This window comes from Calypte anna, chromosome 18 (assembly GCF_003957555.1).
Source record: "Calypte anna isolate BGI_N300 chromosome 18, bCalAnn1_v1.p, whole genome shotgun sequence".
Taxonomy (NCBI): domain Eukaryota; kingdom Metazoa; phylum Chordata; class Aves; order Apodiformes; family Trochilidae; genus Calypte; species Calypte anna.
In genome coordinates, this window is record NC_044263.1 from 6,533,636 (window position 1) to 6,560,967 (window position 27,332).

The 27,332-nt window shown below is 48.4% G+C and overlaps 4 protein-coding genes across 4 annotated transcripts in view; 2 read left to right on the forward strand and 2 right to left on the reverse strand.

The window, feature by feature from the left end:
- Window positions 1–1,092: 1,092 nt before the first annotated feature.
- On the reverse strand, window positions 1,093–4,828 carry MRPL27 (mitochondrial ribosomal protein L27). The gene is made up of 4 exons (XM_008494481.2): window positions 4,754–4,828; window positions 2,692–2,814; window positions 1,984–2,051; window positions 1,093–1,529 (listed from the first exon to the last, which is right to left on the reverse strand). Exons 1-4 carry the CDS (start codon window positions 4,773–4,775, stop codon window positions 1,323–1,325), a joined length of 420 nt encoding a protein of 139 aa, XP_008492703.1. The 5' UTR covers window positions 4,776–4,828; the 3' UTR covers window positions 1,093–1,322.
- Window positions 4,829–4,845: 17 nt separating this feature from the next.
- Window positions 4,846–9,215, forward strand: EME1 (essential meiotic structure-specific endonuclease 1). The gene is made up of 8 exons (XM_030461620.1): window positions 4,846–5,473; window positions 5,548–5,675; window positions 5,866–5,958; window positions 6,324–6,442; window positions 6,692–6,818; window positions 7,336–7,451; window positions 8,244–8,433; window positions 8,786–9,215. The coding sequence occupies exons 1-8, from the start codon at window positions 4,846–4,848 to the stop codon at window positions 8,960–8,962; spliced, it is 1,578 nt and encodes a 525-aa protein (XP_030317480.1). The 3' UTR covers window positions 8,963–9,215.
- Window positions 9,216–10,382: 1,167 nt separating this feature from the next.
- On the reverse strand, window positions 10,383–15,040 carry LRRC59 (leucine rich repeat containing 59). Its single transcript, XM_008494480.2, has 7 exons — window positions 14,836–15,040; window positions 14,413–14,472; window positions 13,771–13,929; window positions 13,363–13,467; window positions 12,304–12,376; window positions 11,694–11,864; window positions 10,383–11,179 (listed from the first exon to the last, which is right to left on the reverse strand). The coding sequence occupies exons 1-7, from the start codon at window positions 14,938–14,940 to the stop codon at window positions 10,932–10,934; spliced, it is 921 nt and encodes a 306-aa protein (XP_008492702.2). The 5' UTR covers window positions 14,941–15,040; the 3' UTR covers window positions 10,383–10,931.
- A 2,761-nt stretch (window positions 15,041–17,801) lies between these two features.
- Window positions 17,802–27,332, forward strand: part of ACSF2 (acyl-CoA synthetase family member 2) — a 32,548-nt gene continuing 23,017 nt past the window's right edge. The window contains exons 1-8 of the mRNA XM_030461630.1: window positions 17,802–17,930; window positions 20,426–20,621; window positions 22,009–22,137; window positions 23,096–23,149; window positions 25,315–25,433; window positions 25,651–25,813; window positions 26,181–26,276; window positions 27,178–27,326. Of these exons, the coding sequence (XP_030317490.1) occupies window positions 17,857–17,930; window positions 20,426–20,621; window positions 22,009–22,137; window positions 23,096–23,149; window positions 25,315–25,433; window positions 25,651–25,813; window positions 26,181–26,276; window positions 27,178–27,326 (980 nt within the window). The 5' untranslated portion in view covers window positions 17,802–17,856. The remainder of the gene's footprint in view (window positions 17,931–20,425; window positions 20,622–22,008; window positions 22,138–23,095; window positions 23,150–25,314; window positions 25,434–25,650; window positions 25,814–26,180; window positions 26,277–27,177; window positions 27,327–27,332) is intronic.

The window sequence follows — 27,332 nt, forward strand, 5'->3', positions numbered from 1 at the left end:
TGTCCTCTGGTGACCAGCATTGGTGGCCAGGTGCTCACTGCTGCACAGCAGGAAAACACCAAAGGGAAGGTCTGCTCAACCACAGCTCCCCCAGGCAGCTGGTGTTCTCATACCTCTGTGTGGCACTGCCAAGGATCAGACCTCAGATGCTGATTTATGGTTTTTTTTAGGTTTTACTTTTAACAGATGCCAGGTGGGAATCCTCACCTGTGAGGGGCAGAAGGAATCTGCATCAGTGTTGCTGTGTGCTCTCTGTGACTGACAGCAACGGGGTGTGGGCTGCAGGTCATGACTGGAGAGGCTCCAGGGGTTGTGTCACCTGCTGCATGGAATACCCACCACTGAGATGACCTGTAGGATATGCAGGCTGGGAAAGAGAGGAGAAGCACGGAGACAACAGCTGGTGGTCTCCAGGAAGGGTGTAAAGTGAAGGTGGACATGTGGCTGACCCAGTTTCCCTACTCATCTTCTGCAGACCACCTAATAACGTTGACACCAGTGCCCTCACACCCAGGTTTGATGACCTGTTTTCTGCTGCAGAGCTGGTATTTCAAACTGTTTACAAACCCGTAGATAAAATGAGATCAGTTTTGCCACAGGGCATTTGGGCTCCTTTCTGTCGAGCAAAATAAGCTTAAAAATGTCATGGAATGACTCTGGGAAGACAAAAAGATAAGCCTTCTGGACTGTGGCTTTATGATACATCCCCAGCTGCTGAGCTTCAAATGTCACCCCAGACTGGTGCATCTTTTACCAGGAACTCTAAAATTAGTCACAGGTTAGTTTTGCAAATGTGAATTTGCCTCACGTGGCTAGTAAATGGAACACTTTCTGCTATTTGAGTTAATCATTGAGGAGTGTTAGAAGGAAAAATCTGACTTCCTGGGATGAACAGTTATGTGCAAGTGGAAAAAGATCCATCCTCTTCTACAGTATTATGAATTAAGATACAACAGCAATGTCTAAAACAAGAGGGAATTATTGGTGGGATAAGTACTGACATAAGAGTGATGATAGGGAGAACTTATCCAGTGGCACAAGGGAATGGGTTCTCCAGAGGAAAGCAGCTCCAGATACCAATAAGTAACATACTCAGCAAGCAGCCCAGGGCCTTCAGCACCCCACAGCATTTATTACACACATACAGACACCAGCAGCTGATCCCAGTGCCTGAGCATTGCCCATGTGTGCTTTAGGAGCAAGACAAGAGTCCTACACTGGGATCTTCAGAGCTCGAATGTTCCTGTCCTGTGGTGCCAGTCCAGCTGCAGTGGCCTGTTCCAGCTGCTCCTTCCCAGCTGTCCCCAGGTGATGCAGAAGGCTCAGAGCATGGTGACCAGTTTAAAGCTTCCTACTTCTGTGGTAGGGACAACGTTGATGAAAGTTTTATAAAGAATTGCTCCTTTGGGCAGGCGACAGATCACTTCCCTGCTCTCAGTGCTGCGGGGTGGAGGGATGTAAACCTCTTTGGTGTATCTCACAATCCCATCCTCCAGGGCATAGAGAGTCTTGTTACGGCCCATCCCCACCTGGAACAGGATGAGGAGTGTTAGCAAGGAAAGGCTGGAGTCCCACCACTAAAGCAGATCTGATCATCCATCTGCACTGTTTGATATCCTGGCTTCAGCAGCATCTTTGCTTTTTTAAAATAAAAGAAGAGCACACTACTTCCTTCCAGCAATTGGTGCAGTGGTGCCCAGCACAAGAAAGGAGATACAAAGCCCACCCTGAAGCACAAGCACCCAGTTTGGATACAGAAGCTTTTGGGACATCCCTAACTTTCAGTCCTTTCCTGAGTTACAGGGGCACAGCTTGACTCTGAGCATGCTCTGCAGCTAGAAATACCAACTCATGAAACCAGATCTCAGGATTAAATAGGGAAGAGCATTAAGAACTAGCCTGAAAGAGCAGAGGCACTGAGTACTGGACTCTTGCAGGCTGCTGTTCTAGGAGAATCAAGGGAGAGATGGGAAAACCACTTACATGAGCCCCTGGATGCCAGCGTATCAACCTCTGTGTAGCCAGAATGTTGCCTGCGTGCACAAAAGCCCCTGCAAACAGAGAAACAGAGCTCCCAAAAGCCATGGGAGAACACAAATGGTTCCAGGACCTACCAAACCCAGCTTTCTGTGGGGATTTTCTAAGGAAAAGTTACTTCAAATTCTAAAGGCATCTAAATAAGAATGCTGTTAACAGGAAATAAAAGGCAATTGATATACAATGGCAAAAAGGAATTCTGGTCTTTGAAAAGATTACTTGTAGGGTACCAGGCATTTTCTGGTTGCTGAAGGCATTTATTACCTTTTGCATCAGTGTGTTTTCACTGGCAAAGCTAATAATTATGAAGCACTCAGCTGCAAGAACCTGTACTTTGGCTTCTGCTAAGCTGCATAATGCTCCCTTTTGTAAACATAAATGCTCAGCTTTCAGCTCAGCGTGGGGGAAGAGTGCACTTCAGGCAGGAGCTGCCCCACAGCGTCCCCTGCTCCCCGGCACTCAGTAGAGGCAGAGTTAGAAACAAAGGACATTTTCTGACTCGCCCTGCCCTCCTCCGGCCACCCTTAAACCCAAAATTGGATCCCTTTTCCTGCCCTCCCGGCCACCTCCTGCTGAAATGCTCTCCACCTGACACCTGCACCGTGAAGAATCCAGGGAAATGCAAATTCAGGCTCTGCAGAGACTCAGACCCACCTTCTACTTTTTTGAATCCGTAGCGTTTCCCAGGGCTGCGGCCACCTAAATTTTTGGAGCTGCCCCCGGTTTTTTTGGATGCGGATCTGACGGCAGCCAGGCTTGTCTGGGGAGGAGCTAGGACTAAATGGGGAGCAAGAACAACAGTGTGAGCTGAAAAGATAACTTGTTGCATGTTCTTTTCACAGCTTTAATGGGTGAATTTTCATGGAGGCTTTTAAACCAATAGGAAAAGAAAGCTCTGGGGAAAAAAAATAAAGTAATTCCAAGATAAGTGCTAATTAGACCACCATGGCCTAAGTCCCCTGAAGACAGGACACATCTCAAGCCCTGCTGCTGCCCAGGGAGGACTAAAAGTCTAGGTAATGATGTTAAAGAAGAATCCCAAATTCCTCTTTCAGCAAGGCCTTGTAAAATGAGGTATAGGAGCTATGGGTTGGTTTGGATTTACTTTGAGAAAAGATAAGTTGTGGTCTTTGTTTCAGTATCCACTCAGTAAGTGTTTTGAAATCTTACAAATGAGAAGACTCCTGCTCAGGGCAATATCTATTAGAAGTGCATACAGAATTCCTATCCTGAGCATACGAACTGGAGGACTTTTGTGCAAATTGTTGAGTTACAATCAGGTCAAGTCAAGGAAAAAAAAAAAAAATCAGTTGTTACAGTCACTGATTGTCTCTGGAACACAAAATATCCACAACACAAACTTCTCTAAACAAAGAAGACACTGACAAAAACCACACTGGTTTTCTTATTAAGAAAGCTGACCCTCCAGTGAACTTCCCTGTTAAAATGAAAGAGACATAATTGGTTCTGTTTTGAAATGTCTTCAGTACCTCCTTCCATGCAGTTAGCAGGTAACTCCAGTTTTTCCTAATCCTTCTATTCAACCCCTTAAGCAGCAGGTTAGGGAACAGTGGTTATCATAACATTCTGCTTTTCTTACCCCAGTAAAAAACACTGGATTGATTTAATCTTTGTTAAATTTCATAGACAGTGAGCTGGAAATATTGTTCAGAAAAGGGAAATCTGGCTCTACAAAAAGCCATTAATTTCAGGAGCTTATCCATTATGTAAAAGAAAAGCCCTGAGACCTGACAAACTGAAGGGAAGCAGGTAAAGATGAATGAGAGTTACAGTTTCACATACACAAATTCTAGGAAGCTATATAATTAACATTTATTTTAAAAGCTGCAACATGTTGATTCCAGGGTTACATTTTGTGCTATAGGAAAGCAAGCTCACTACCAAAAAAATGAACGTCAAAGCCTCAGATGAAAAGTGGTTATCTAGGGAGGACTGAAACAGTGTGTAATTTGACTGAGGTCATGCTGGAAATGGTCAGAAAAACATTTTAATTCTGATGTCCCACCCACAGGAGGATATTTCTGCCTGTCACGTTTCTAGCCTGAAATAGGGATTTTTTTTTAGGGCCTCCTGACTAGAGCACAGAGAGCAGCACCACTTGCTCTTTGGTCTCCATCATAGAATCACAGAATTGGCTGGGTTGGAAGAGATCATCAAGTCCAACCCTTGAACCACCGTTGCAGTTCCCAGCCCATGGCACTGAGTGCCACATCCAGTCTCTTTTTAAATATCTCCAGACACGGAGAATCCACTACTTCCCTGGGCAGCCCATTCCAGTGTCTGATCACCCTCTCCGTAAAGAAATTCTTTCTAATCTCCAACCTAAACTTCCCCTGGCACAACTTAAGACCATGCCCCCTTGCTGTTGTTTCAAAGATTATTTTTTCCCCGTGAGGACAGCCCAGCAGCCGCAGTCCCCATCCTTGGAGCCTTCTGAGCCCAGAAGCCACAAAGCTCTCGGCCCCGCTTCAGAGCTGCCCCTGTTTTCAGGAGGTCAAACCCTTCCCACACGAACCACCCCCCCCTTCCCCACATCCACCGCCTCAGCCTGAGGTAACAGACGGAGACCTCGACCCCGAGCTACCGCCGGTAACCTCCCCAGGGCCATCCCTTCCCCAGCTCAGCCTCTCCCCACAGGGCCGGCCCCCTCTGCTCCCCGCGGTGAGGGGGGATGCGAGGTGACCCCCGGACTCACAGAGCCTCCTCAGCGCCGCCATCTTCGCCGCGGCTCCGCTTCCCCTTCCGGGGGGTGAGGGCGGGAAGAACGCGGGGGTGGGAGGGAGCGGAATGGCGGAGGGGAACCCGCGGGGTGAGGGGAGCCAAGGGGAGGAAGAAGAAGAAGAGGAGGAGGAGGTGGTTCTGCCCACCTTGGCCTCCCTGCTGCAGCGCTCCCCAACCTCCCCGCTGCCGCAGCCCCGCAGGTTGGGCCCCCAGCCCGGCTCATCCCCCGCTGCAGAGCCGGAGGTGATTGTAGTGGCGAGCAGCGAAGAAGAGGAGGATGAGGGTGAGGAGGTGGAGGTCGTCCCTCTGATTGAGCGGATAAGGAAGGCGGTGGCTTTTGAGCCCTCCCAGGCGGGCGGTGGGGATGCAGCAGGGGTAGCTGGGGAAGGGCCTTGTGGCAGCAGAAATAACTCGTGTGGGGTGAGGCCCCCTCAGCCTGACCCCCCACACCAGCCTGAGGGTCTCCTGGTAAAAAGAGCAAGCTCAGGGACAGCCTCCCTTCCCGAAGAACCAAAAGCTAGTTGTAAGAAAAGGAAAGCTGTCAGCCAGGATGTGTTGCAGAGGAGGAAGGAGCGAGAAGCACAGAAGAGACAGAAGGAGCAGGAGAAAGAGCAGAAGAGAGCCCTGGCCCGGAGGAGGAAAGCTCTGCGACCAGGGGAGTGCCAGAAATACATGAGAGTAGCTCTGGATCCAGGTACTTGTCCAGCATCTGCCTTCTGTCTACTGTCATTTCCTGCCTTGGGGACCTGACCCATGTACCCATCTCAGTTCTCTTACAGGTAGAAGGTGGTGGACAGATCTTAAGTGCTTTGCAGGCTGCAAATTATTCCTGTGTGGTTGAGAGTCAGGCTGTTCCCTGCAGCATCTCCTGGAGGAGAAAGACTGTGTCATCTCAGGTGTGGGAACAGAGTCTCGGTGTTCTTGACCTCTTCTTTCTCTGTTATTTGCACTCATTAGTAATTGTATTTAACAACCCAAGTAAATGCTCTCTAATCTTCTCCTTGCCTCAGGATTCTGAGTGGGAGCACTGATGAGCGATTTATAAACAGACTGTTGGTCTGGGTGTTTGTTTTCATATCTGAACAGATGGAAGAAAGTGATGAGTGGACTGAGGAACCAAATGTCCTGGCTCTGCTTCCCTTGGAGGAGTTTTTGTCCATGGTTCACAACTACAAACAAGTGAGAATGCTTATGACTTTTTTGCTCTCAGACATTCCTTGCTGTGAGGGGGGTATTTCTCATCCCCCTTCATGTGGGGTGGAGCTGTGGTTCCAGTAAACCAGGAATTGGTTTTACAAGCCATTAATTTATCAAAAACTCCTAGTTACATTTTTTCATAGATTTCTGAGGAGGGAACACTGTCAGATTATTGCAAGAGGGATTATTTATTTTTTCTGTCTGACATAACTTTATAATGGATCAAGTATTGCTTGGTTATCTCTGAAGAGCTGTGTGGACAGAGTTTTCCAGCTGCAGAATCAGAGGTTGCTGTGCTTGCATGTGTACCTGAGCATGGCTTAATTCCTTTCTGTTGATCTTTGCAGGAAGCCCAGCACTGCACAGGACAGAAGGAGACCCTCCAGAGCTATGTAGCTCAAGCAGTGGAGAAAATACCTGGAAAAATCCTGGCACTGGCAGTAGTTGGTGTAGAAAGCTATTTAAGGTTAAACTTTTTTCCCTCCAAATGTTTCTCTGTTGTCTCTGGCCTTGGAAAATATCATGGGTGTTTACATTAAGTACTTCTAGTAAAGGCTGGAACATAAGAAGTATTCTTTCCCAGAACTGCTCCACTTTATGTTGTATAGACACAGAAGCAAAAGTCCATCCAGCCTGTTGCCACAGTGAACAGCAGCAAACGCCTGGGGAAGAGCATGAACTCCCAGTCTTACTTTGCTCTTCTTAAGTCCCTCAGGCATCAGCCAAAAAAGAGATTGCAACCAGCAGCAGCCATTGGAAACACAGAAGAGGAACAGGGAAAACAGAGAAAAAAGAAAGCTAGGGGTTCTGGCCTGGAGATAACCAGAAAGGATGTGGATGAAGTGAGTACCTTTAAAACAGAGATGGAGCCATCAGCTCCTGTCTGCCACTGAACACTTGACCCAATCATAGTTTCTTGGATGGGGGATTCAGCCCCTGCCAGTCTGTGTGTTTGTGTACAGAGCCCTCTGGGTTTGGCTCTCCACTGCTGAGCTCTGTGCCTGCTCTCCCACAGGCTGATGTGTCTCCTTCACCTTGATCCTGCGCAATGAAATGTCTGTCTCAGCATCTCTTGCCCTTCAGGGCTGCCCTGTGCTGGGTGTCCTGTGTGTGGGAAGAACCTGCCCCTGGGGAGCTGCAGCAGCTGAAATTGCACTGAACTGACTGATATCAACCAGCAGGACATAGGCTGCCCCTAAATACTTCAGTGCCTTAAATTAACTGTTCCTCAAACGGGGAGGGAGTGGATGTTCTTGTCCTGTAGCAAGAATGGTGTGACCCATTTTTGTTGGAGACAAGAGTGAGGTTTGAGGTGGGAAGATTAATTGTTCCATTTTTTGTTTCCAATGATGTTTACAGGCCTTGGTAGATCTGTACCTGTCCACACAAGTCCAAGTCAGGCTTTTGAAGAGCCAGGAAGAGCTTGGAGAATTTGCCACCATGTTCTCAAAAGCTGTGGCTGAAGCACCATTCAAGTGAGTAAGCAGATGAGGTTTGGTCATATCCTCTTTGGAGAGGCTGCACTTTGACTGGGAAGGAACAGCAGGTTCCTGGCTGCTCTTCAGTACAACACAGCACAGTGATTTTGAAAGGAGCAGGAGACCCAGAGCAGCTGCTAATGCAGCTCCTTCAGCAGAGGGTTTGTTCTTGGAAACTGATGTCCTGCCTGGGAAGGGGTAAGCACAGACCCTGGTTTCATACTGCAGTCTTGACATGAAGCAGAGCTCTTGTTCTCAGTCTGATTTTAGGAGTTGGAAGAGAGTGCTGGTAGGTTGGGCTTGTACAGCACCAGCTTTTCTTCTTCAGTATGGAGCTGAGAGACATTACTGAGGGTGAACCATTTAGCTGCTTCCCCTGAAAGGAAATGACAGCAGCATGTTGCAGTGATAGCCAGGAAAGCCACCAAAGCCATCTTGTGCAGTCTCACACAACCCTGGTGTTCCTGTCACAGCAGCTGCTGTGTCTTGTGCCTCAGCCACAAGAAGAGATGTGGTGAAGAATGCCATGTGAAAGTGTTTTATTATGGTTGACAGTCAGAAAGTGAGTTCTTGTTTGCTGGTTTTTTACATGTGTTGGCTCGTGTCAGGGATTGTTTCCTTCCTCAGTAGGAAATCCGCATCTTAAAGAAGGAAATGGGTAATGCCTGCAAAGAAAAAGGGCTCAGGTTTTTAGAATTTACTTTGATGCCAGTGACAACAGATGCAGAAAAGGGATTTTCTTTGTAGTCCTATTGTTTCATTTGCTTTCCAATGCTTTGTTCTCCCCAGGAGAGAGCAGGAGAACACAGGCTTCTCTTTCTACTTTGAGAAGCGGTGGTGTGGAGGGGTGAGGGTGCAGCCCTCTGGGAAGGGTCTCCTGGAAGTCTGGAAAAGGCAGATACAACAATTCAACCGTGTCAGCCCCGAGATGGCTGAAGCTATTGTGTCTGCCTACCCTTCTCCTCAGCTTCTGATCCAGGTAAGGATGCCTCAGGAGTACCAGTACTGGGTGTAGACAGCCAGCTGATATAAGGGGTACAGGAAATAATTTAATTGGTATTGAATTTGCCACAACCATCCTGAGTGAGCTGTAAGGTGGTGGAGGAGCTGATTGCTTGGCTCCTACTGCCTTGGCCTGACTACTGTGGGAGTTGTACTGGTTCTGCATCATCCTGTAAGCTCCCACGTGAGATCTGGGGAGGTACCAGGTGAAAAATGAGTGTACACTGTTAAAGGCCAGAGCAGTCATAGGTGCAGAACCTTGGTTATTTTTTTTAATTTTTTTTTTTTAGCAATGGATGATACTGTTTTTTCCTTTGTGTTGCTTTTAGGCCTACAACAGATGCTCCTCAGAGCAGGAGAGGGATTACCTGCTGGCCAACATCACTGTGCACCGTGGGGAAGGTGTGACAGCCACCTCCCGGCGCATCGGACCAGACCTCTCCCGGAGAATCCATCTGCAGATGACTTCTCATGATCCTGATCTCTGCTTGGATGCCACTGGGTAGCCCCAGGGAAGGAGGATTTTGCAGTTTGGTTGGTTGAAGTGTTCAACTTCCTTCTGGGAATGGATAACAAATAGAATTGGGGATCTGAATTTAAGGACTTAAAAGATTCAGCCTTTATTGTAGCAGAAGGCTGGATAAAATCATGGAATTGCTGGAGCTCACACATGACATTTGGTCAACATCTATGAGAGTACCAGTTGCACATGGCTTATAGTGCCTTTTGTTTATCTTCTGAGGAAATAAATAATTTTGAATAATATTAATGATCTATGGTTCTGAACATGACACCCTGAATATAGACAGGTATGTCATCTGTTGAAAGGAATACTTTCTCTTGCTGAACTGCAAGTAGTTCTCTCTCCAGTGTGAAAAACTCTGATGCTAAAACCAACATTGTGGTGCTCCCCCAGCACCTCCTTTAGTGAGGTGCAAGAACTTCACCTCACAAAATAGACTCTCAATTTTCCTCTGTGGCAGATGGGAATGAGTAAGACTAATTTTCAGCTATAAATTTAGTCTGCCCTGATTCAGTCTTCAGACTGCTTAATCTACAGAAGGTCTTGAAATCTGATTATATGTGCTGGAATTAGGAAGTCCAAACAGTTGGCAAAAAAAGCTTTCTTTTAATTAGATTGGGGAACCTGCTCACCCGTCCACCCTTGTGTACCCAGCAAGGACAGCTGAGGTCTTTGGTGACAGAAGCACTGAGATCAGAATTAAACTGCATCCAGCAGGCACAAGTTCTTTATGTATAGGGTATGTATTTTTTATATATATTTATATATATTACTTTGGTGATGACCTCAGTATGAATAGCTAGATATTATTTCTTCATGGAATTGCTCCTAACAGCAATAAATCCCAGGTATCAGAAGGGAGGGAACAATTCTGGTGGCTAATGTGGGATGTCTCAGTGGAGTCTGTACCAAGGGTGCTCTTCAAAACCTAGAATATGATCTGTACAGCTTTATTTTAGCACTACAAAGCCCCTAAGGATATGCCAAACCTCTGGGTGGCTTTTCTCTGCAAGGAAATTATAAATAATTCATAGGCCTTTGCACAGGAGAGTTTTCTTCTCTAGGCAGCAGCCACCAAACCTCCCAGCCTTCCCAACAGCCCCATGGGGAGCTCTTCTCTGCCTGCCAGCGTGTCACGCTGCGACAGTGCCACCCAGTGCTGTGTGCCACAGCTGCAGCCACCAACAGGCACCTGCCCGTGGGTCTGTCACCCTCCTCACACGCACAAAACCACCTGCAGCCTGGCCATCAGCCCTCCCTAACCTGTAGCCATTTTGTTGGCACTAGCTGGTCAAGCTAGCTAGGAAACCATGCCCTCAGAAATAACTTTTTAGCTCTTTCTAAAAGATGTAATTAAAATTAAAACTGCATTAGCAACATAAAACACCCAGTTCAGACAAAAGTGCTGCGAAAACTGTTGTATTGAAAATTTTCAGCTCCTTTCAATAGCACATCAGCTCCACCGCTCCAACCCAGGGACACACAGCCATCCTACACACTTGTCATTGGTCCTGGAGTGGGCCTTAACATATTCCCATACAGCCACATCACCATTTTTAGCACAAATAGAAATGAGAGCAAGGAATGGATATGTTTAAAAACCCTCTACCTCCAGGACAGAGCTCCAGCTGCCGAGATAACACACGGGCTGGTTTCTGCCCTCCTTGAGGCTGGCAGCAGTCTGTACCTCACCATCTAGGTGACCATCCCCTGGAGGTAAGAAGTGTTAACAAGTTTAGGTGAATGTGGACAAATAAAGGGAGTTACAGGCCAACTGGGAAACATGCACAGCAAAGAGGATCTGCACAATAACTCTGCTCTGAGTGGAGTGGACCAGCAAACTGACGCTGACTGGTTAAAAGCAGTTTCATCAGAACACAATTCCATAGGAATTCTGGCTGTGTAAGATGGTGGAGGGAGATGCTGAGGAAGCAGGTGCCCGTCGGGGACAATCACTGCTGCGAGTTGTGCTGTAGCATGTTTTGCAGGGTTTTGTGGTTCTGCAGAGCAGCTAACACGTCCTCGTAGAGGGTGTTGACGCTGATGCACAGAGGTTGGCGGTGCAGCTCCGTCAGCTTGCAGGCAGCCAGGGTGCAGAGGACACAGAACAGCAGGAAGAGCAGGACCCGCAGTACCGACCGTGACCAGGAGGAGTGCTTGTGCCGGGATGGCTGAGGGGGACGAGAACCGGAGGCAGGCTCTGTAACGAGGCAGTTAGAAAACAGAGAACATGAGGAATAATCAAGTATCTTTGACAGTCTACATTCAGAAATGAGCTGCTCAGGTAAGATACTGCAGTTGTCTCTTGCCGTGGATTTTCATTGCTTAACTCTGGTTCATAAATAGATGTGCAGGATCTAACTGCTCAGAATGAAAAATTTCAGGTTTGGTTTTGGGACAGCAGTGAAGAGGGTGTACAGCACCTCTGTGTAGCACAAGATCTGGGTGTGCATGTAGAGGTCAGCAGACTGAAAAAGAAATGAGCAGAGGGAACTTCTCCTTAGGAATAGCTGAAGCACTCACTGAATCTTGTAGCTCAGCTCATAAGACACAGATAGGGAGCCAGGCACAGCAGGAAAGCTTATTAGACTCCTACAGGTGTCCCCCTCTCATCAGCTCCCAGTACCTGGGATGCATAAAAGCAAATCTGGCAGCTTCAAAACATGATGAAGATGAGATCTGAGGCAATCCCACACAAAATGGGTACTACTCACTTCGGGTCTGCACCGTTTCTTTTTTAGGTTTCTTTTCCATCTGCTTGGCAGCTTTCTGAGCATCATACTCCCGTCTCCTGCGTTCCTTTTCTTCTGCCTTCTCTCTCTTCCTCAGTTCCCTTTCTTGAGCCTCCTTTGCACGCTGTTCTGCTTCACGCTTCTTCTCCATTTCTGGGAATCAATAGGAAGGGTTTTTTTCCTCTTATGTAAAGGGTTGTCATTGCCTAATTTATTACCTGCTTATCAGCTCCCAGTTCCAATGAGGAAACAAATCAAAGCACTATCCTTTTTTTTTTTTTTTTTTTCTTAAATATTACATGCCTGGCATTTTCTCCCTCAAGTAGGCTTCCCTTAAAATAAATCCTGTGCTCTTCTTTTGTATTTTATAGGCAACCTACAGGGCATTCCATCAAGAGATCTAACTGTTACTCAGGCAAGAAATCACATAGTTATCCCCCTCTATATTTCTCCCTCCAGCCCTTCTTCTCTACTACTCCCAGAGTCCTCAGGATTTTGATAGCTTTGGTTAGATGGCAGTCAGTATGTCTGGGTGTGTCTGAGGGATCAGGAACTGCCCTCAGCAGGCAGCATGTGAGGGCTCTGTGCTTACCTCGCTCTGCTTGCAGCTTCCGTTGCCGCTGCCGATCCTGCTCGGACTGGATTGCTTTCATGTGCTGCAGTACCTTCAAGGTCCAAAAAAACAACCTGAGGTCTCTGCAGAAGGCTCCTTGCACAGTCAGTCCCAAACAGAGCAGCTAGGGTGTAGCTGAGGACACTCAGCTGGGGCTGACCACCAGCCCTGACACCTACAGGTACAGCTCTGAAGAGAGCTCAGACCTTTTGGAGTAGATCTTTGCAGATCTTTCCATAAGAATAATCAAGCTGCCAAACTGCTGTTGGCTGATCCAGGGGATCACAGAACATTTCTGTAGGAGAGGCTGAGGGAGCTGGGGGTGTTCAGCCTAAAGAAGAGGCGGCTCAGGGGAGACCTCATCACTCTCTACAACTCCCTGAAAGGAGGTTGGAGCCAGGATGGGTTGGGCTCTTTTCCCAAGCAACTCTCAGCAAGACAAGAGGGCAGGGTCTTAAGTTGTGCCAGGGGAAGTTTAGGTTAGATATTAGAAAGAATTTCTTTACAGAGAGAATGATCAGCCATTGGAATGGGCTGCCCAGGGAAGTAGTGGATTCTCCGTGTCTGGAGATATTTAAAAAGAGACTGGATGTGGCACTCAGTGCCATGGGCTGGGAACTGCAACGGTGGTTCAAGGGTTGGACTTGATGATCTCTGAGGTCCCTTCCAACCCAGCCAATTCTATGATTCTATGATTCTGTTTTTGTAAGCCTATAGTTTGCCAGAACTTCAGCAGTGACTTTTGAGTCTGGACTATAAGCCTAGACATGGATTATTTTGTCTGCTTTGTGCCTCCTCTTCCTTGTTAACCAGCATTTAGTCCTCTCTTAACTCCACTAATGGCAGAGCATCCTGCTCAGCCTAGTGTTTGCTCTCCACAGGCACAGAAGCAGTGAAGTCAGTGCCATGAACCTGCACCTCACTGGCAGAAGAAACTTTCAAACTGCTGCAGCAGCCATCCAGCTTGCTAAGCAAGGAATAACAACCATCACTGATAAGGCCAAGAAAGAAAAAAGAGAATGAAAGCAGGTTCCTTACCTTGACAGCAGCCTGTTTACACTGCTTCTCATCCAGACAGTCTCCTGCTACTTTAGCTAGGACAGGATCCAGGGGATTGTCCTTCAAATCCAGCCACTTCAGGTTCTGCAGAAAGGAAGGACAAAGGGGAAGCTATAAAAGCACAGCATTATTCAAGAGTTCCAAAACCAAAGCAAAGAACTTAGTTTTCACATGAATGAAACAGGTAGGGAAGAGAAGCTGATCCTTAGCAGTGATGTTTTCCATAGATGTGATAATGTCCACTGAGCTGTGGTGCCAAGCCAGCTGAATTTTGGAATAGGTAGTCAGCAGCATGGATGCTTTAACAGAGAAATCAACTTGAGAAGGATCACAAGACCCTGGGCTGCATCCCAAAGCTTTACGTAACTGCTCAGCAAACAGTTTTACCTTGAGCTGTGCAAAGCTGACTGGCAGGGTGACCAAACGGTTGTTCAGCAGGTCCAGGTGCTGCAGATTGATCAGGCGGCCAAAGTCCACAGGCAGCTGCTGGAGCCGATTTTTACTCAGATCCAGTTTCACCAGATGCAACAAACTGCAGAAGTCTGACTAAAACCCAAAGAAAACCCAGGAAAAAAAACAACACCCTTGTCAGCACCTTTATGGGAGAACCTCAGTATGTGGAGAGAGCCTGCACAAATCCTGAACTTCCCATGGAACTGCGATGGAGAAAAAAAATTCAGTCTCCTCCTCTGGCTCAGAAGATGGAGGTGGAAAACAGTGGGACAGGCAAGGCAGACTGACACAGTGATGTGTGGCAACACCACTGAAACAAACCCAAGACTCCACTGCTGATGAAACTGGTCTGTTGACGTGGGGATCCTCTGGGAGGAGGATACTGCAACCTCCACACAGTGCCAGCCTTGTCTCCCTCCTGCCCCAGCACTACTGGGACCGAACCATCACCATCAGCAGAGATGAGGAAAGTGCCGGTTCTACACCTCCCGCTGAACCTTTCCTGAAGCACTAATTCATCTTTTTTAAATGATCTCCTAGCAGATCCCTCCCCACAGAGGCTCTCCAGCACCTTACCGGCAGGGAAACCAGGTTGTTACAGGACAAATCCAACACGGTGGCTTTGGGGAGAGCGGCCTGAAAGGGAAGCAGAGCCGCGCATCACCACCCCGCACACCTGGCACTTCCCCTCCAGCCTCTGCGGTTTCCCCCGCCTCCACCCACCCACCCACCCACCCCCCTACGCTGCCTCCGAGGCCACGTCATATCGCGACTGATTGCTGGACCTTACGGCGGAACTTGGCGTGAAAACAGAAGCGAGCAGCGGCAGCTGCTGGGCCAGGACCAGACGGAGCCCTCCTCTCCGCTGCTGGAAAGCCCTTCAGGCCAGGTCACACACAAACCTCCGCCACCTCTGCCTTCCCCGCACAGCCCCTCCGAGGGTTCGAACCGACCCCGCGGCCCCGGTCCGCCTCCCCGCCGGGCGGTCCGGATGCTCACCAGCTCTCGGACCGGCACTTCGTTCAGGTCACAAAGACTCAGGTCCAGTTCGTTACCATCCAGCTTGTCCTTCAAGCTCAATCCCTTCCCGCCGCCCCGCGACATGGCGACCGGGGTCCTCCCAGAGCAGAGACCGAAGGGGCTGCTGCGGGCCGGAGCCACCGGAGCGGGCGGGGGCGGCTCGGCCCGGCCCGGCCCCGCCACACACTTCCGCGTCCACGTCCGCGCCGGGACCAGCGCGCCCCCTGCCGGCCCGGAGCGGGGAACCGGCACCGGTACCGGTACCGACACCGGCAGCGCTTTGGGTCCCAGCGGTCCGCGCCAGGCTGAAATTCAGCGTCTGGTCAGTGGTCTGGAGACGCTCGGCCCAGGGATGGGGATCCCCCAGCCCGGTCCTGCTGGGTGAGGTTTGCACCCCCTCATCTCACCGAGCACACACCCACCCGCGAGAAAACAACCTCTTAGTGCCTGCTAACCCCAAAGCAAACCCAAATCCCGAGCAATCCCTACCGCTTTTTTCAAGGGCAGATCCGGCGGCTTCAGCCTCCTCGGAGGCTCCGTACTCAGCGTCCGGGATTCCCTTTGTGTGGGGCTCTCACACCAAGATGTCTCTTCCCGGGGAGGGATGAGCAATTACTGTTCCTGCTTTGATCCAAAGCTCCGGCGCTGAGCACGCTCTTGTCTCGACTGACCCGCTGCTGAGAAAGTCAGGGAAAGAGAAAAGGAGCCTGGGGCAGAGCCAAATTAGTATTACCCAGAAATGGGATTCCAGTGAGTACTAACCTTGAATTTTGTGACCCCTCTGCAAATTGTGATGCACAGGACCTTGCAAGGATGTTTTTCCTGTGCCAGCACAGCTACTGCCTGGGTACTTTGCTAAGATTTTAAAGTTGCCAGTAGGTCTCTTCTAGCACCCAGAGAGCTGATTTAGCTCATCATGGGGGTAACTGAGACCATGGGAATCTCTGAGCAAAGGGCACCCCAAAACAGCAAACAAGGCTTCGCCTCATATAACAAAATCTGCATGAGGCTGATGGACTCGTGTCTGAGAACTGCAGAAGTTTCTTGGAGCAGGTTATTGTTCCTCCAAAAGTGAACTGAAAACAGAGCCCTCACATGAAAAAAGTGAGGTATAGTTGTGCAACCTCTCCCGGGCCTTAGCTTTTCACAAAAATATTTGGGAGGCAAGGAAGGGCTCGAGGATGTTCTGCTCCAGGGAAAACTCCTGTGGCCAGATCATGGACACCAGCAGAGCAGCCACTTGTCTTAGCCCACGTTCCCCCAAGGCAGTGAGGGGCTCATCGAGGTGCAGAGCAGCTGCACAACTCCCTGCTGCCTTCTCCAGCTAGGGGCACATGGGATCCTGCTCCTGAGGGTAAAACCCAGAGGGGCTTTAAAGGTGGGGGCATTGCTTAAATGGCTTCTGTCCAGGTGCTGCTGCAGTGACTGAAATATGAACTTCTGGGCTTGGGGTTATGCAAATACAAGAGCCTTTGGCTGTCAGCAGAAGGAAATAGAGGAGTAGATCTGTTATAAAACCTACCTGCTTGCTTGGGATTAACTTGAAAGTTGATTTTTAACTCTTCATTGGCATAAATGACACCTTACTCAATGGTATAAGAGGTGTTACTGATTCAGCTTGCCTTTGCTTTGACAGTCTCAAACGAAGGTACCCAAATGTAAAGGTCACATTCACTTCTGCATAATTCTTGGTTTAATACCTAAACAGGATTCACCCTGTCAGCTAATGGTTGAAACGTGGGAAGATCAAACTGAAAGTCAGCTTCATTTTTATTTACTAAAGGTAAGGTGGTTTTGGATCACAGATGGGGTTTTTTTCCCTCTATGGTTATACAACACTGAGCACACTTCAACATTCCTGCAGTATGAAGATAATTGCTCTGAGTTGGAGCAGTGGAAGGATAACTTCTGGTCACAAATGCCATACAGCCTTACATAACCTGCAGAAAAGAATAATCTCACCTAGCTGCTGATTTCAGTGGGACTGACATCTAACTAGAGGTTCTGGGTGTGCTTAAAAAGACCTCAAACTGCCCTGAGACAGAAAAACTGTAACCCCAGGGCAAAACTTTCTCTGTGGGAAGAAGGTTGGGAAAATGTTAGCAAGAAGAAGGGAGCAGGAACTGCTGAGGGAAGTGGTATGAACACTTGATCTAATACTGACCATCTCTACTGTGGTCCTGAGGGCATGATCTGGGTTGGAAGCATTCCTAGACCCTCAGCAGGTTTCTGGCTTTAATCAGTGCCAGCTATGGCCAATTTTTCATGTTTGTAAGACAGAAATCTCACTTTACCCTACCAAAGAACACCGTGTCACAGCTGCCACCAAACCAGCTCCTTGTGAACAACATGCACGGTGGGGAAAATCCTTCCTGCCTCTAAACTTAGACGGCCATGCCGTGCCTGGGTGCCCACCTCAGGCTGGCTCTGGGGCAGCTGCAGTTCCCATCTGGTCTCTCTTCCTCCCACAGCAAGGTGTACGCAGCCAGTGAGTACCCAAAGGGATCAGCGAGGTGGTAGCTGTGGTAACTCATTAAGTGGATAGGTCCGGAAAGCAATTAGTGACTCACAGGGTGACAGAGATGAAGAAAAGTGGAAGCAAGTGGTGCTGGTCACTGTGATCCGAAGTCCATTCCAGCTGGGCGTGGGCTTTTGGGGTGTGAGCCAGAAAAAGGCTGATGGAGCAGTCTGGAAAAAGAGATAATGGAGGATGGGGAGGCTTGGAAGCTGGCAGAGAATGAGGCGGGTGTTCTGCTGGGTCTGTGCGGTGTGAGCTGTGTGCGGGGGGTGGTGATGCTGGTGGGTGTTGTCTCTGCTCTGCCTGCCCTGAGCCCCCTCCCCTCCATCCCCCGCGTCCGGGCCCAGTGGTTCCTCCTCTCCGGTCAGCCGCAGCCCCCGAGCGGGGCGGGAGCGGGTCCGGGGCGGGTTCGCCGAACGCACCGCCCCAGCGTATCGAGAGCCGGTCCGGGCTGCCTGCCGGGTGGTGCTGCCGGTACAGGCATGGCCACGGCCCGGCTGGCAGCGCTGTCCCACCGCGGGCTGCTCTTCCTGCGGCGGGGGGGACCACCGGGCAGGTATGGCCGGGGGCAATGAGATGGAGAACCATAGGGCATGGAGGACCATAAGGGATGGAGGGCTGTGAGGACCGGGGGTGTAGGAGTTGAAGGGTTGTGGGGATAGGGGAAGGTGGGCTGTAGGGAATGAGGTGCCAGAGGGGAGAGGGGATGGATGCTATGGGTGGGGCTGTGAGGCACAGGGGGCCGTGGTGAGAGGGAACAGGACGCTAGAGGGCACGGGGGCTGTAGGGACAGGGATTGTGGCTCTAGGGGATGGAGGCCATGTGTGATGTGGGACAGGGGCTCTAGGGCAGCTGCAGAGCAATGTGGGTGGCTGCATGCAGGGGGGGCATGTTCAGCTGGAGGTCTCACTCTCGGTGTGTGTCACTGTCATTTGACTCCCCTAAAACTCCTCCAAAGGGGTAGAAGATGGGCTGCATCCCCTGGTTCTGCAGGAGGGGGGACCAGGGGCAGGGACAAGCCCTGTGCAGAGGGATGGGAACGTGTGACCCGGGGCTGAACTTGCTTTGTGCACCAGCTCCGTCTGGATTGCAGTAATGTGAAAGGTATCAAACAGCTTCTCCATCCTCCTCCAGTGCTCTGACTCCTGCACTTTGTCAGACAGTGTCCCAGTGCCTACAGACCCCTGGGTGGGCAGGGTGGTGGCAGGCACTGGGGTGCTCTGGGATTTGAGGGGGGCCTGGTCAATTCTTTGCCTCTGCTGATGAGGCTGGTTTACTGCTAGGATGTGTTGCCAGCAGAAGGCATGTACTCTCCAAGAGTAGTGTTTAACAGTCTACACGGAGACCCAAGAGCAAGCAGAGTTTTATTTGCTGTCCTCCAGCTGAGGCAGGGAAATCAGAGCTGCTGTAAGATCAGATCCTTGGCCTTCTTTTACCTCCAGCAGTACCGGAAGCGCCATAGGAAGAGGTGGAGGGTGAATTGTGTTTTGCAACAATGGCCACGTTTTTTTAACCAATTTGTTCCTTGGATGGTATCCCCAGAGGAACTGTACAGTCCGTGAAATGCTTCTTTTTTACTTGCTCTCACTGAGGCTCTCTGGCTCCCCATGACCCCTGAGACAGTGCTCAAGGAAAATGTTGTTGCGCAACCAGGTCAGCAGCTGCTCTCTGACCCCTCCAGCCCTTCTCAAGCTGCAGGAGTGAGCAGGGACTTTGCTGGCAGAAAAACAGAGTGTTTAGGGACAGGCTCTACTGAAATTAGAGGCATCATGGCTTCAGAGAGATCTGAGTGTGGTTGCCTCCATCAGACAGACAGCGTTGCAAGCAGCCTGCAGTTTCCTGGTCTGCCTCCATAAGCAGCTGGAGCTGCTTCTCTGAGACTGCCCTAAGGCCATGGGACAGTGGCTTCTCTGGTTGACATTTCAAACGGCTGTGGCTGCAATGGCTTTTGCTGCTTTAAAAGGAGCATTCATCCTTCCCTTGGGTTAGGGAGAGGGTTTTCAACCTTTTTTTTTTTTTAAAAATATATTACCTATATTTATAAAGGCTGTTCTTCTGCAGAGCTTTCTTCCATCTCCCAGCTTATCTCTGTGCTGCGATCTCAAACAATAAAAATTCATTTCACTTTAGTATCTGTCCTCCCTTTCCCTCCTTGGGCAGCCCTTACAGCCTTGATGTGTGTTGCTCAAGAGCAGAGTTAGGAGGGACATCTGAACAGAGTAAGTGGGAATTGCACAACCCCCCATCTCCCAGAAAACAGCTGAGGAAAGAGTCAGGCTCTTTTATCAGCTCAGAGCAAAACTTTCCCTACCTCTGGAAGGTAAAATCTTATCTTGTGTTTATCTCCAGACTGAATTCTACCTTGTAAGAAGTAAGGACATGCTGGGTCTTGTTTCTTGAGGGCAGAAACTCAAATCTTCTGGTAAATAGCACCAAGTCTTTGTGCAATATTGAGCCCATATCGAATGGCTGAAAACTGAGTTTGGGCTGATCTCTTTTTCCTCTCTAGAGCAGGGATCTCCCTCATTATACACTGAATCTGCAAACTTGGGGTATTACTTCTGAGCTATGCACTCCACAAGAGTCACTTCACCGCCCCTTCCTGGTCGTCTCCTGAGGTGGGAAGGGAGGAGCTGGGAGCAGGAAAGGAGGCAGAGAAGAAGCTGATCTTGCTGGTAGCTCCTCATCTTACTGATTCTGCCTGCTGGTCTGGTTAGGTCTGGGTGGGTGCACTCGGACCATCTGCTCAGTGCCCCCAGGCTGCTTTACATGTTTTCCAGGTATTTTGGGAGATTTTCCTGATCTTAACCTATAGAAACATCTGCCTGTGGTCCCACCAGTGCAGGAATGTGCATGGAGTGCTCCTGGTATTTTTGACAGGCTGATAATCCTTTCAGGCTGATTGGACCAAGAGAGGTCCTCTCTCTGAGAGGTCCAAGGGTTGGACTTGATGATCTCTGAGGTCCCTTCCAACCCAGCCAATTCTATGATTCTATGACTGGATTGGTGGGGTTACCTTAAAGAATCTCCTCTTTCCCTTTTCTTTCACAGTGCCCTGCACACAGCAGTGCCCTCTGCCTCCCACCGGGTGACCAGCAGCTATGTGGGGGGGCCCTCAGACACCCCCCTTCTCACCAAAACCATGGGGCAGTGCCTGGATGAGACCACGGAGAGGTTTCCTGAGCGTGACGCTGTGGTGTTCTGCCGAGATGGGATTCGGAAGACGTTTGCTCAGCTCAAAGAGGAGGTGAGAGCCTGGGTGGGTGGATAATGGCAGCAGCAGGCATGATGAGAAATGGCAAATGATTTGATCACTTAGCTCAGGAGGGAGATGTGTCCTTTGTGGATCTTCACCCTGGCTCTGCACGGAGGTTAACAGCAAACACGATGGGTGTGAGCTGCCTTTGTCCTTCTTGGAGTCTCAGGATCAGAGGGAGAAGGCAGTGGATGCACAAAGCTGGCTGAATATCCCAGAGTAACTTCCATCCTTAAAAACTGTCACCTCTATCTGATTCATTAGGGGCTGAGTCATGGTGTTTTTCTCTGCAGGAGTAGGCCTCAGCTCTTTTATTACTCACTTTGCTCTGACTGTAAGAGGTCCTGAGTGCATGGAGGTTTCTAGTCCAAGCATAAAGGCAGCTGAGCTGAGTCAAGGACTTGGTTTCAATATGATATGTGAAAACATGTTGTGCATCTCTGCATGTGGATGTATGTCTGTGCATTACATACAAATGAGTGCTTGGAGGTATTCTGAATGGAGGGACAGTGTTTCAAGGTAACTACCTGGAAAGTTTCTATTAAATGGATTGTATTATCTTGGATAGGAATACTTATTTGGGAGGGTTTTTTTAAAGATTTACTAGCGTTTTGGTTACATCATTTTCAGATAAATGAGATTAGCTGTGCTCACCCCAGTTTTAAAGAGCAGGCTGTAATTCACAGCCCAGCTATACCTCAAATATCTGCTCCAAGGCAGATTTCACAACTCTATTTGAGAACATAGCAAAAGCTATAAATGCTTTCCTGAATACCTCAGAATATCTCTATGCACACCTGCACACCTGAAGCATGCTCTTGCAAACTAAAGTAGTTGAGTTAACATAGTAGCTGAATTCCAGTTGATGAGGATAGGAACTCCAAACTGGTTAAAAAAAAAATCACTTGATATACAGTTTTCTTCACCTGAGTTCTTTAGAGGGAAGCAAAGGCAGATCCACCAGTGTGGATGGGCCCAATGTGTGGGTACAAATTAGTCCTAAATTGAGTTTATGAGGATCTGGACACTAAAGAGCTTTTGGGCAAGAATTAGTTTGCAACTCTTTGTACATAATTGCCTTTGGAAAGTTTTGGAAAGTTGGAAGGAAAGTTTTGGTTTCCTTCCTGGTTTGCTGTATTGTTCCACGTGTGTTACCTTTATCCCTTCAGTCAACCTGCAAATCAGGGGCTGGCCTGGGACTCAGAAGATGCTGCTGCAGCAGTAGGCTGATGGACTATGCAGCAGAGATACATTCTGTCCAATCTCAATCATTCTGTCCAAATGATGATGCTTTTTCCCCACTAGGCAGTGCTTGGAGTTTAACAACAGCTACTGTATCCCCTGTGTGATCCTCAGGCTCTTCTCTTGTATTTTGCAGGTGGACAGGGCTGCAGCTGGGCTTCTGGCTCTTGGCCTGAAGAAGGGAGACCGTCTGGGGATGTGGGGCCCCAATAAATATGAGTGGGTTCTCATGCAGTTTGCAACTGCCCAGGCAGGAATCATCCTGGTAAGGATTTTGCTGTGTCTTGGTTTGGTTTTTTTAGCAGTCTGTTGGGGAAGGAAATGGTGAAGAAGCAATAGGAGAGACCAGGGAGTCAAGTCTGTTTTCTCTTTTTTCTGTGCTCTCACCCAGCATGTTGGCTGTCACTGAATCTGGTATTTAAGCAAACTCTGTGCAGCCCTCCATGGCACAGGAAAGCAGGCTGCAGAAAAAGGAGCAACAAGAACTGGACTGCTGTGAACTAGTTTGCAGCAACTGATGGTAGAAGATGAGCCCATAGGAGCATTCTTATGTCTCAGGCTGCTGTCCTTAACAGTTACCAGCTGATAAGATCTCTTCTGATTAGGGTCTGCATTGCTTTGTGGTGCAAATGCTCATGTAAAAATATAGCCCAAGCTGCATATCCTCAAAGGCCAAATTATATTTGCTATTATGGCCTGGCATATTCACCAAAATACACCATGGTGAGGACTGCACCCTGCTTCTTTCTGCCTTGCTTTCTTCTTCATCATTCATCCCACCACTCTAGCAGGGTGGTTGAGCATGGCTCAGTGTGAACTTGATGGTGAACCCAGTTCCAGTGGCCAGTGCAGCTTGTGTGAAGGGCTGGGCAGGAGAAAGGTGGTAGTTTCATGGTTGTCCATCAAGAAACCCAAGCTGCACTTGAGCTTTGAGTCTTCAGTTTAGTGGCTTGAATGTCTGTCTGGGACAGAGGAGGTTTGGTTTCTGTTCCTGAAAATGTATTTTGATTTAGTGATCTCACAAATCTCTCTTCCGTTGCTTTCTTTCATGAAAACTCAAGATTCAACTAATTTTTCTGCTGAACTCCCTGTGGTGGTGAGCTCTTACTTCTGCATGTTGAAGAAGAGGTTTCAAGTGTGGCTTGTCCCTGGGACAACTTTCCCAGAGAGGTATTTCAAGGCAAGGGTAACTCTGATCAACCCTCTCATTTCTCTCTCTTCAGGTATCTGTGAATCCAGGCTACCAGGCTCTTGAGTTGGAGTTTGTCCTCAGGAAGGTTTGTAAGGCACTTGCTGGTGCTGCTGATGGATTTGTTGGGAGAAGGGATACAAGCAGCTCTCTGTTAAGGGGGGCAGTGGGGACACAGTACAGATGAGCTGCTGCTCTTGCTGTTCCCTGTGGCTGCCACCCTGTCTGTTTGGTGGAGACTTCTGCAGCCTTCTCATCCTCCTCTCTCTGCTCACAACCATGCACTGCCAGTAGTACACCAGTGACAGACACAGATGCCAGCAGTCATTTACTGGGGAATGAGGAAAACCAGGCAAGACTAAATATCTGACAGGGGCACTACCCGAGAATCTGGCAGCCAGGACAGCAAAGTTTATGTAGTAACAGAGTGTTGCTGCAATCTCTAAGATCAACATCTGGCTTACATTAGTTCTAACTTGCTCTCACTCGAGCTCCAGCCTGACTGGGAGAGAGAGCACTGAGCAGCAGCCTTCCCCAGCTCGGTGCCATCCTGCTCACCTCCTACTTGGGACAAAAATAACAACCTGGGATGTCAGAGTAGAAAGGAGGAAGGCTCAGAAAGGACCAGCCTGCTTGATTTCTTCTTTCCAGATTTCTCCTAGACCTCTCTGGCCTTGGATTTAACCTGGTTTAAGTCCCAGGTATTGCCACTGTTTGACATCTTTCTGCTGCCTGGTCCTTGCTGCCTCAGCTGCTCTCCTGTACCTGCCTGGGTGTGAGTTTGCAATGTGCAGAGCACAAATCAGTTTAAACTGTTCTGCCTCCTTAGCCCCAGTAATGAGGAATTCATGTTAATGAGCACTTGAGGGCTAAAAATTAAACTTGGGATTAAGAAGCCATCTTGCTCAACTGTGGTTTGTTCAGCTTTAAATCAAAGGTTGATAGTAGAAGGGAGGGAACCACTTCTGGGTCTTCCTGGCACCATCCAAGTTCTTGCTTTACGAGGAAAGTGGAACATTTCTAGCAGTGAAGGGAGACTTTTCTCCTGTGTGTGTAACTCTGGGCAGACTATTGCAGATAACAAAGCAACTGTTTGTCTTCTGACCAACCCCAGAGAGTACTTACAAATGATTTATTGGCATAGCCTTTGTCTCCTTATTTCATGGACCTTGGGAAAATAATGAAAACAGCTGAGAAAATAATTTATGTAAATAGTTTATTTGACAAGAATGCATATTTTTGGAAGATGAAAGCAGTGTGCAAATCTGGGTCAAATTCAGCAAATCTTCTCTACTAAAAAATAGAAATGCCTGAAGTAATTACAAGTTCTTTGTTTCAGGATTATGTAGATGTAAAGGTTTAATGAAAAAATGTTTTAATTTTCAAACCAGCTAATGCTTTAGAAAGAGTTGGAAAAATATTAGGAAATGGAACACCTTAAAAAAAACCAACACAACGAAGTCTTGGCTTGACCTGAGAGGCAGTCTATAAGTTTTCTTGTTTTTCCAAAGTTCCTCAAAAATCCTCATTTCAGATCAGCTCTAATTATGGTTTTTTTTTCCTTCATATTTTGAGACTGAGCTTTTTGTTATTGCTGGGATTCCTAAGCTGAAAAAATCAGTTGTTTGCCTTGTGCACACAATCATCAGGAGCCTGGAACCTGGGAGAAGAGGGAACCTCAAGGCTGCAGCTCCACTCTTTTGTCCAGCAAAAAGCAACCAGCTTGCCCTAACCCAGATGCCAGGAAGGAGCAGAGCAGAGCACAGCACCCTCTGTGTTCCTGGCTCAGGATGCTGGGTGTGCAGGAACATCACCCTGCCCTGTGCTGGTGGGGTTTGATGGGTGCAGAGGTGTAAGGGCTTGGTTTGCTGGTGTGAACCTCCCTGCTGGAGCATGTCCCCAGCCCTGGGGGAGTGGCAGCTGCATCCTCTCTGTGCATTCACTGCTCTGCAGTGAATCTTTAAGCTACAACATACCATGGCTCTTGTTGGGAACATTTAAAAATCTCCAGATTTAGTCCAGAGATAGCTTGCTGAGCTACAGAGCAAACCATGGAGAAAATCTTAGTGCAGTGTTAATGGCTCAGGCTTGCTGTGGGGGACACAGGGCTGTGCACATTCCTGGGTAGGTGGTGACTGCTCCTCATCATGTCCTGTCCTGATTTGGGCCAGGATAAAGGTGATTTTCTGTCTTGACATGTTCCCAACATCAAAGCCAATGTGACTTTTTCTGAGTTTCTGTCTCCCTTCACAGGTTGGCTGTAAGGCACTGGTGTTTCCTACCCAGTTTAAAACACAGAAGTACTATGATATTCTAAAGCAGTCATGTCCTGAGCTAGAAAAATCCAGTCCAGGAGGAATAAAGAGCAAAAGGTGAGTTAGGGACACTTGATGTCTTTGCACTGACCTCTCAGCTCTGTCCTGCCTTGTGTCCTCTCAGCTACAAAGGCTGTGCTAGAAGGAGAACCCACACAGGGTCTTCTCAAGAACAAATTACTCTGTCCTAAAGCTTTCTCCTGACCAGTCTGCACCTATCTGGGCAGTTTTCTCCTTGCTCTGTTGTTGCTGATGGCATTTTTCTCTCTACCAGGCTACCTGACTTATCCATTGTTGTCACAGTGGACTCCAAGCTGCCTGGCACCTTCCACATGGATGAAGTGATGCAGGCTGGGGACAGCAGCCACATGAAGCAGTTAAGAGCTGTGCAGGGGACCCTCTCCTGCAATGAGCCCATCAACATCCAGTTCACTTCAGTAGGTGCTCATGCCCACTCCATACCTTGTGTTTGGGTTCCTCACTGGGAACACAGGGAAAGCTGTGTGCCATTTCCTTTGCCTTCTGCCCTGAGACCAAGCCCTGGTTCTGTCTAGAACCAGGATGTAGGAAGGAGGATGGAGGAATGTCCTCATATTTCCCCTTGCTGCTTCTGTTATTTCTGCTCAGCCCTTTGTTCAAGGGCTGAGGGAGATAAGAGGGTGTCATGTGAATTCTGTTCAACTAAAACATGGGACCATTTGTGGTTTTTTTTTGTCTGGTTTGGGATTCTGATGCTGTTAAAGAAGAAAAATACCTTGTCCTCAGAAAAGGTGGCATCACTGCAGAATGCTCTGTGTCTTTCAGGGGACAACAGGAAGCCCCAAAGGAGCCACCCTCTCTCATGGGAACATTGTGAATAATGCCAACCTGATCGGGCAGAGGCTGGGGATCACTGAGCAGGTGGGGTCTGGGGGGGTCTTCCCTGCCACAGAAAGACCATGGATGTGGAGGTGTTGGTGCTTGCTCAGCAGAGGGGCAGGATGTTCTGCTGTAAGGGATGTTGAGGAATACTCCTGCATAACATTTGTCATTTCAATGGAGTTTCTTTGAACTTTCATTTTAGTTTCATGTAAAGTTGTTGGTTTTGGTTTTTTTGAGGAAAAAACCCGAACAACAACACATTTTTATGGGGTAAAAACTGTGAAGTGAATCATTTTCCAATTTGGTGAATACTCCTTTCAAATAACTACAAGACTCTGGATGTTAGCTTTGAATTCTGCTGAATGAGGGTTCAATTTTCTTTTTTACACAACTTAATTTCACATCATGTATACAGTCTCATTACACTTTTCAGGATCTGATCTTTTTATTTGTAGTCCTTTAAAAAGTTGTTAAAGGCAAATGTTTTCTTTTGAAGTTCTGAAGTAGTAATTTCTAACACAACAGCTTTGATCCAAGAAAAAAAAGATGGGTTATTTCAATCAGTCTTCAGAGCCTTTGGTGTTTTTAAAAATGGAATGAAATTAACAGCATGTTGAGTCCTGCATATTTCATGCCTCTCATAGCACTACCACCCTTCTTGTGTTGCATATCATAAACTAAATGTATAAGCAACACCAGACTGAACAGTCCAATGAAGAGAAGACATTGCAGAAACAGAGAATGAAATTTTGACTTATAAACCTCATTTTTATTGAAGGCAAAAAGCCTCAGCATTGTGTTTCCACCAGACAGGAACACGGATGTCAGATTTCCAGTTTTACCTTGCTCAATGAAACCCCCTCTTTGAGCTCCAGCAATGAGGTGGGCAAGTGATGGGCTGGAGGATCCCCTCTCAGGGTTGTCTTTGCCTTGCTCACAGGACTATCGTTGTGGCATCCCTGCACCCCTCTACCACTGCCTGGGCTCAGTTGGAGGCTGCATGGTGATGGCTCTGCACGGGTCCTCCTGCATCTTCTCATCTCCCAGCTTTGAGGCAAAGGCTGTACTGGAGGCTGTGTCCCGAGAGAAGTGAGG

Coding starts and splice junctions, on each gene's coding strand:
- LRRC59 (XM_008494480.2), bottom strand. CDS start 14,940: ATGTCGCGGGGCGGCGGGAAGGGATTGAGCTTGAAGGACAAGCTGGAT. Junction 14,473..14,835: donor AAGTGCCGGTCCGAGAGCTG/GTGAGCATCCGG, acceptor CTTCCCTTTCAG/GCCGCTCTCCCCAAAGCCAC. Junction 11,180..11,693: donor AGAAACGGTGCAGACCCGAA/GTGAGTAGTACC, acceptor GCCTCGTTACAG/AGCCTGCCTCCGGTTCTCGT.
- MRPL27 (XM_008494481.2), bottom strand. CDS start 4,775: ATGGCGGCGCTGAGGAGGCTCT. Junction 2,815..4,753: donor GGCGGCGCTGAGGAGGCTCT/GTGAGTCCGGGG, acceptor CTCCCCATTTAG/TCCTAGCTCCTCCCCAGACA. Junction 1,530..1,983: donor GCTGGCATCCAGGGGCTCAT/GTAAGTGGTTTT, acceptor ATCCTGTTCCAG/GTGGGGATGGGCCGTAACAA.
- EME1 (XM_030461620.1), top strand. CDS start 4,846: ATGGCGGAGGGGAACCCGCGGGGTGAGGGGAGCCAAGGGGAGGAAGAA. Junction 7,452..8,243: donor GTGGCTGAAGCACCATTCAA/GTGAGTAAGCAG, acceptor TGTTCTCCCCAG/GAGAGAGCAGGAGAACACAG. Junction 8,434..8,785: donor CTCCTCAGCTTCTGATCCAG/GTAAGGATGCCT, acceptor TGTTGCTTTTAG/GCCTACAACAGATGCTCCTC.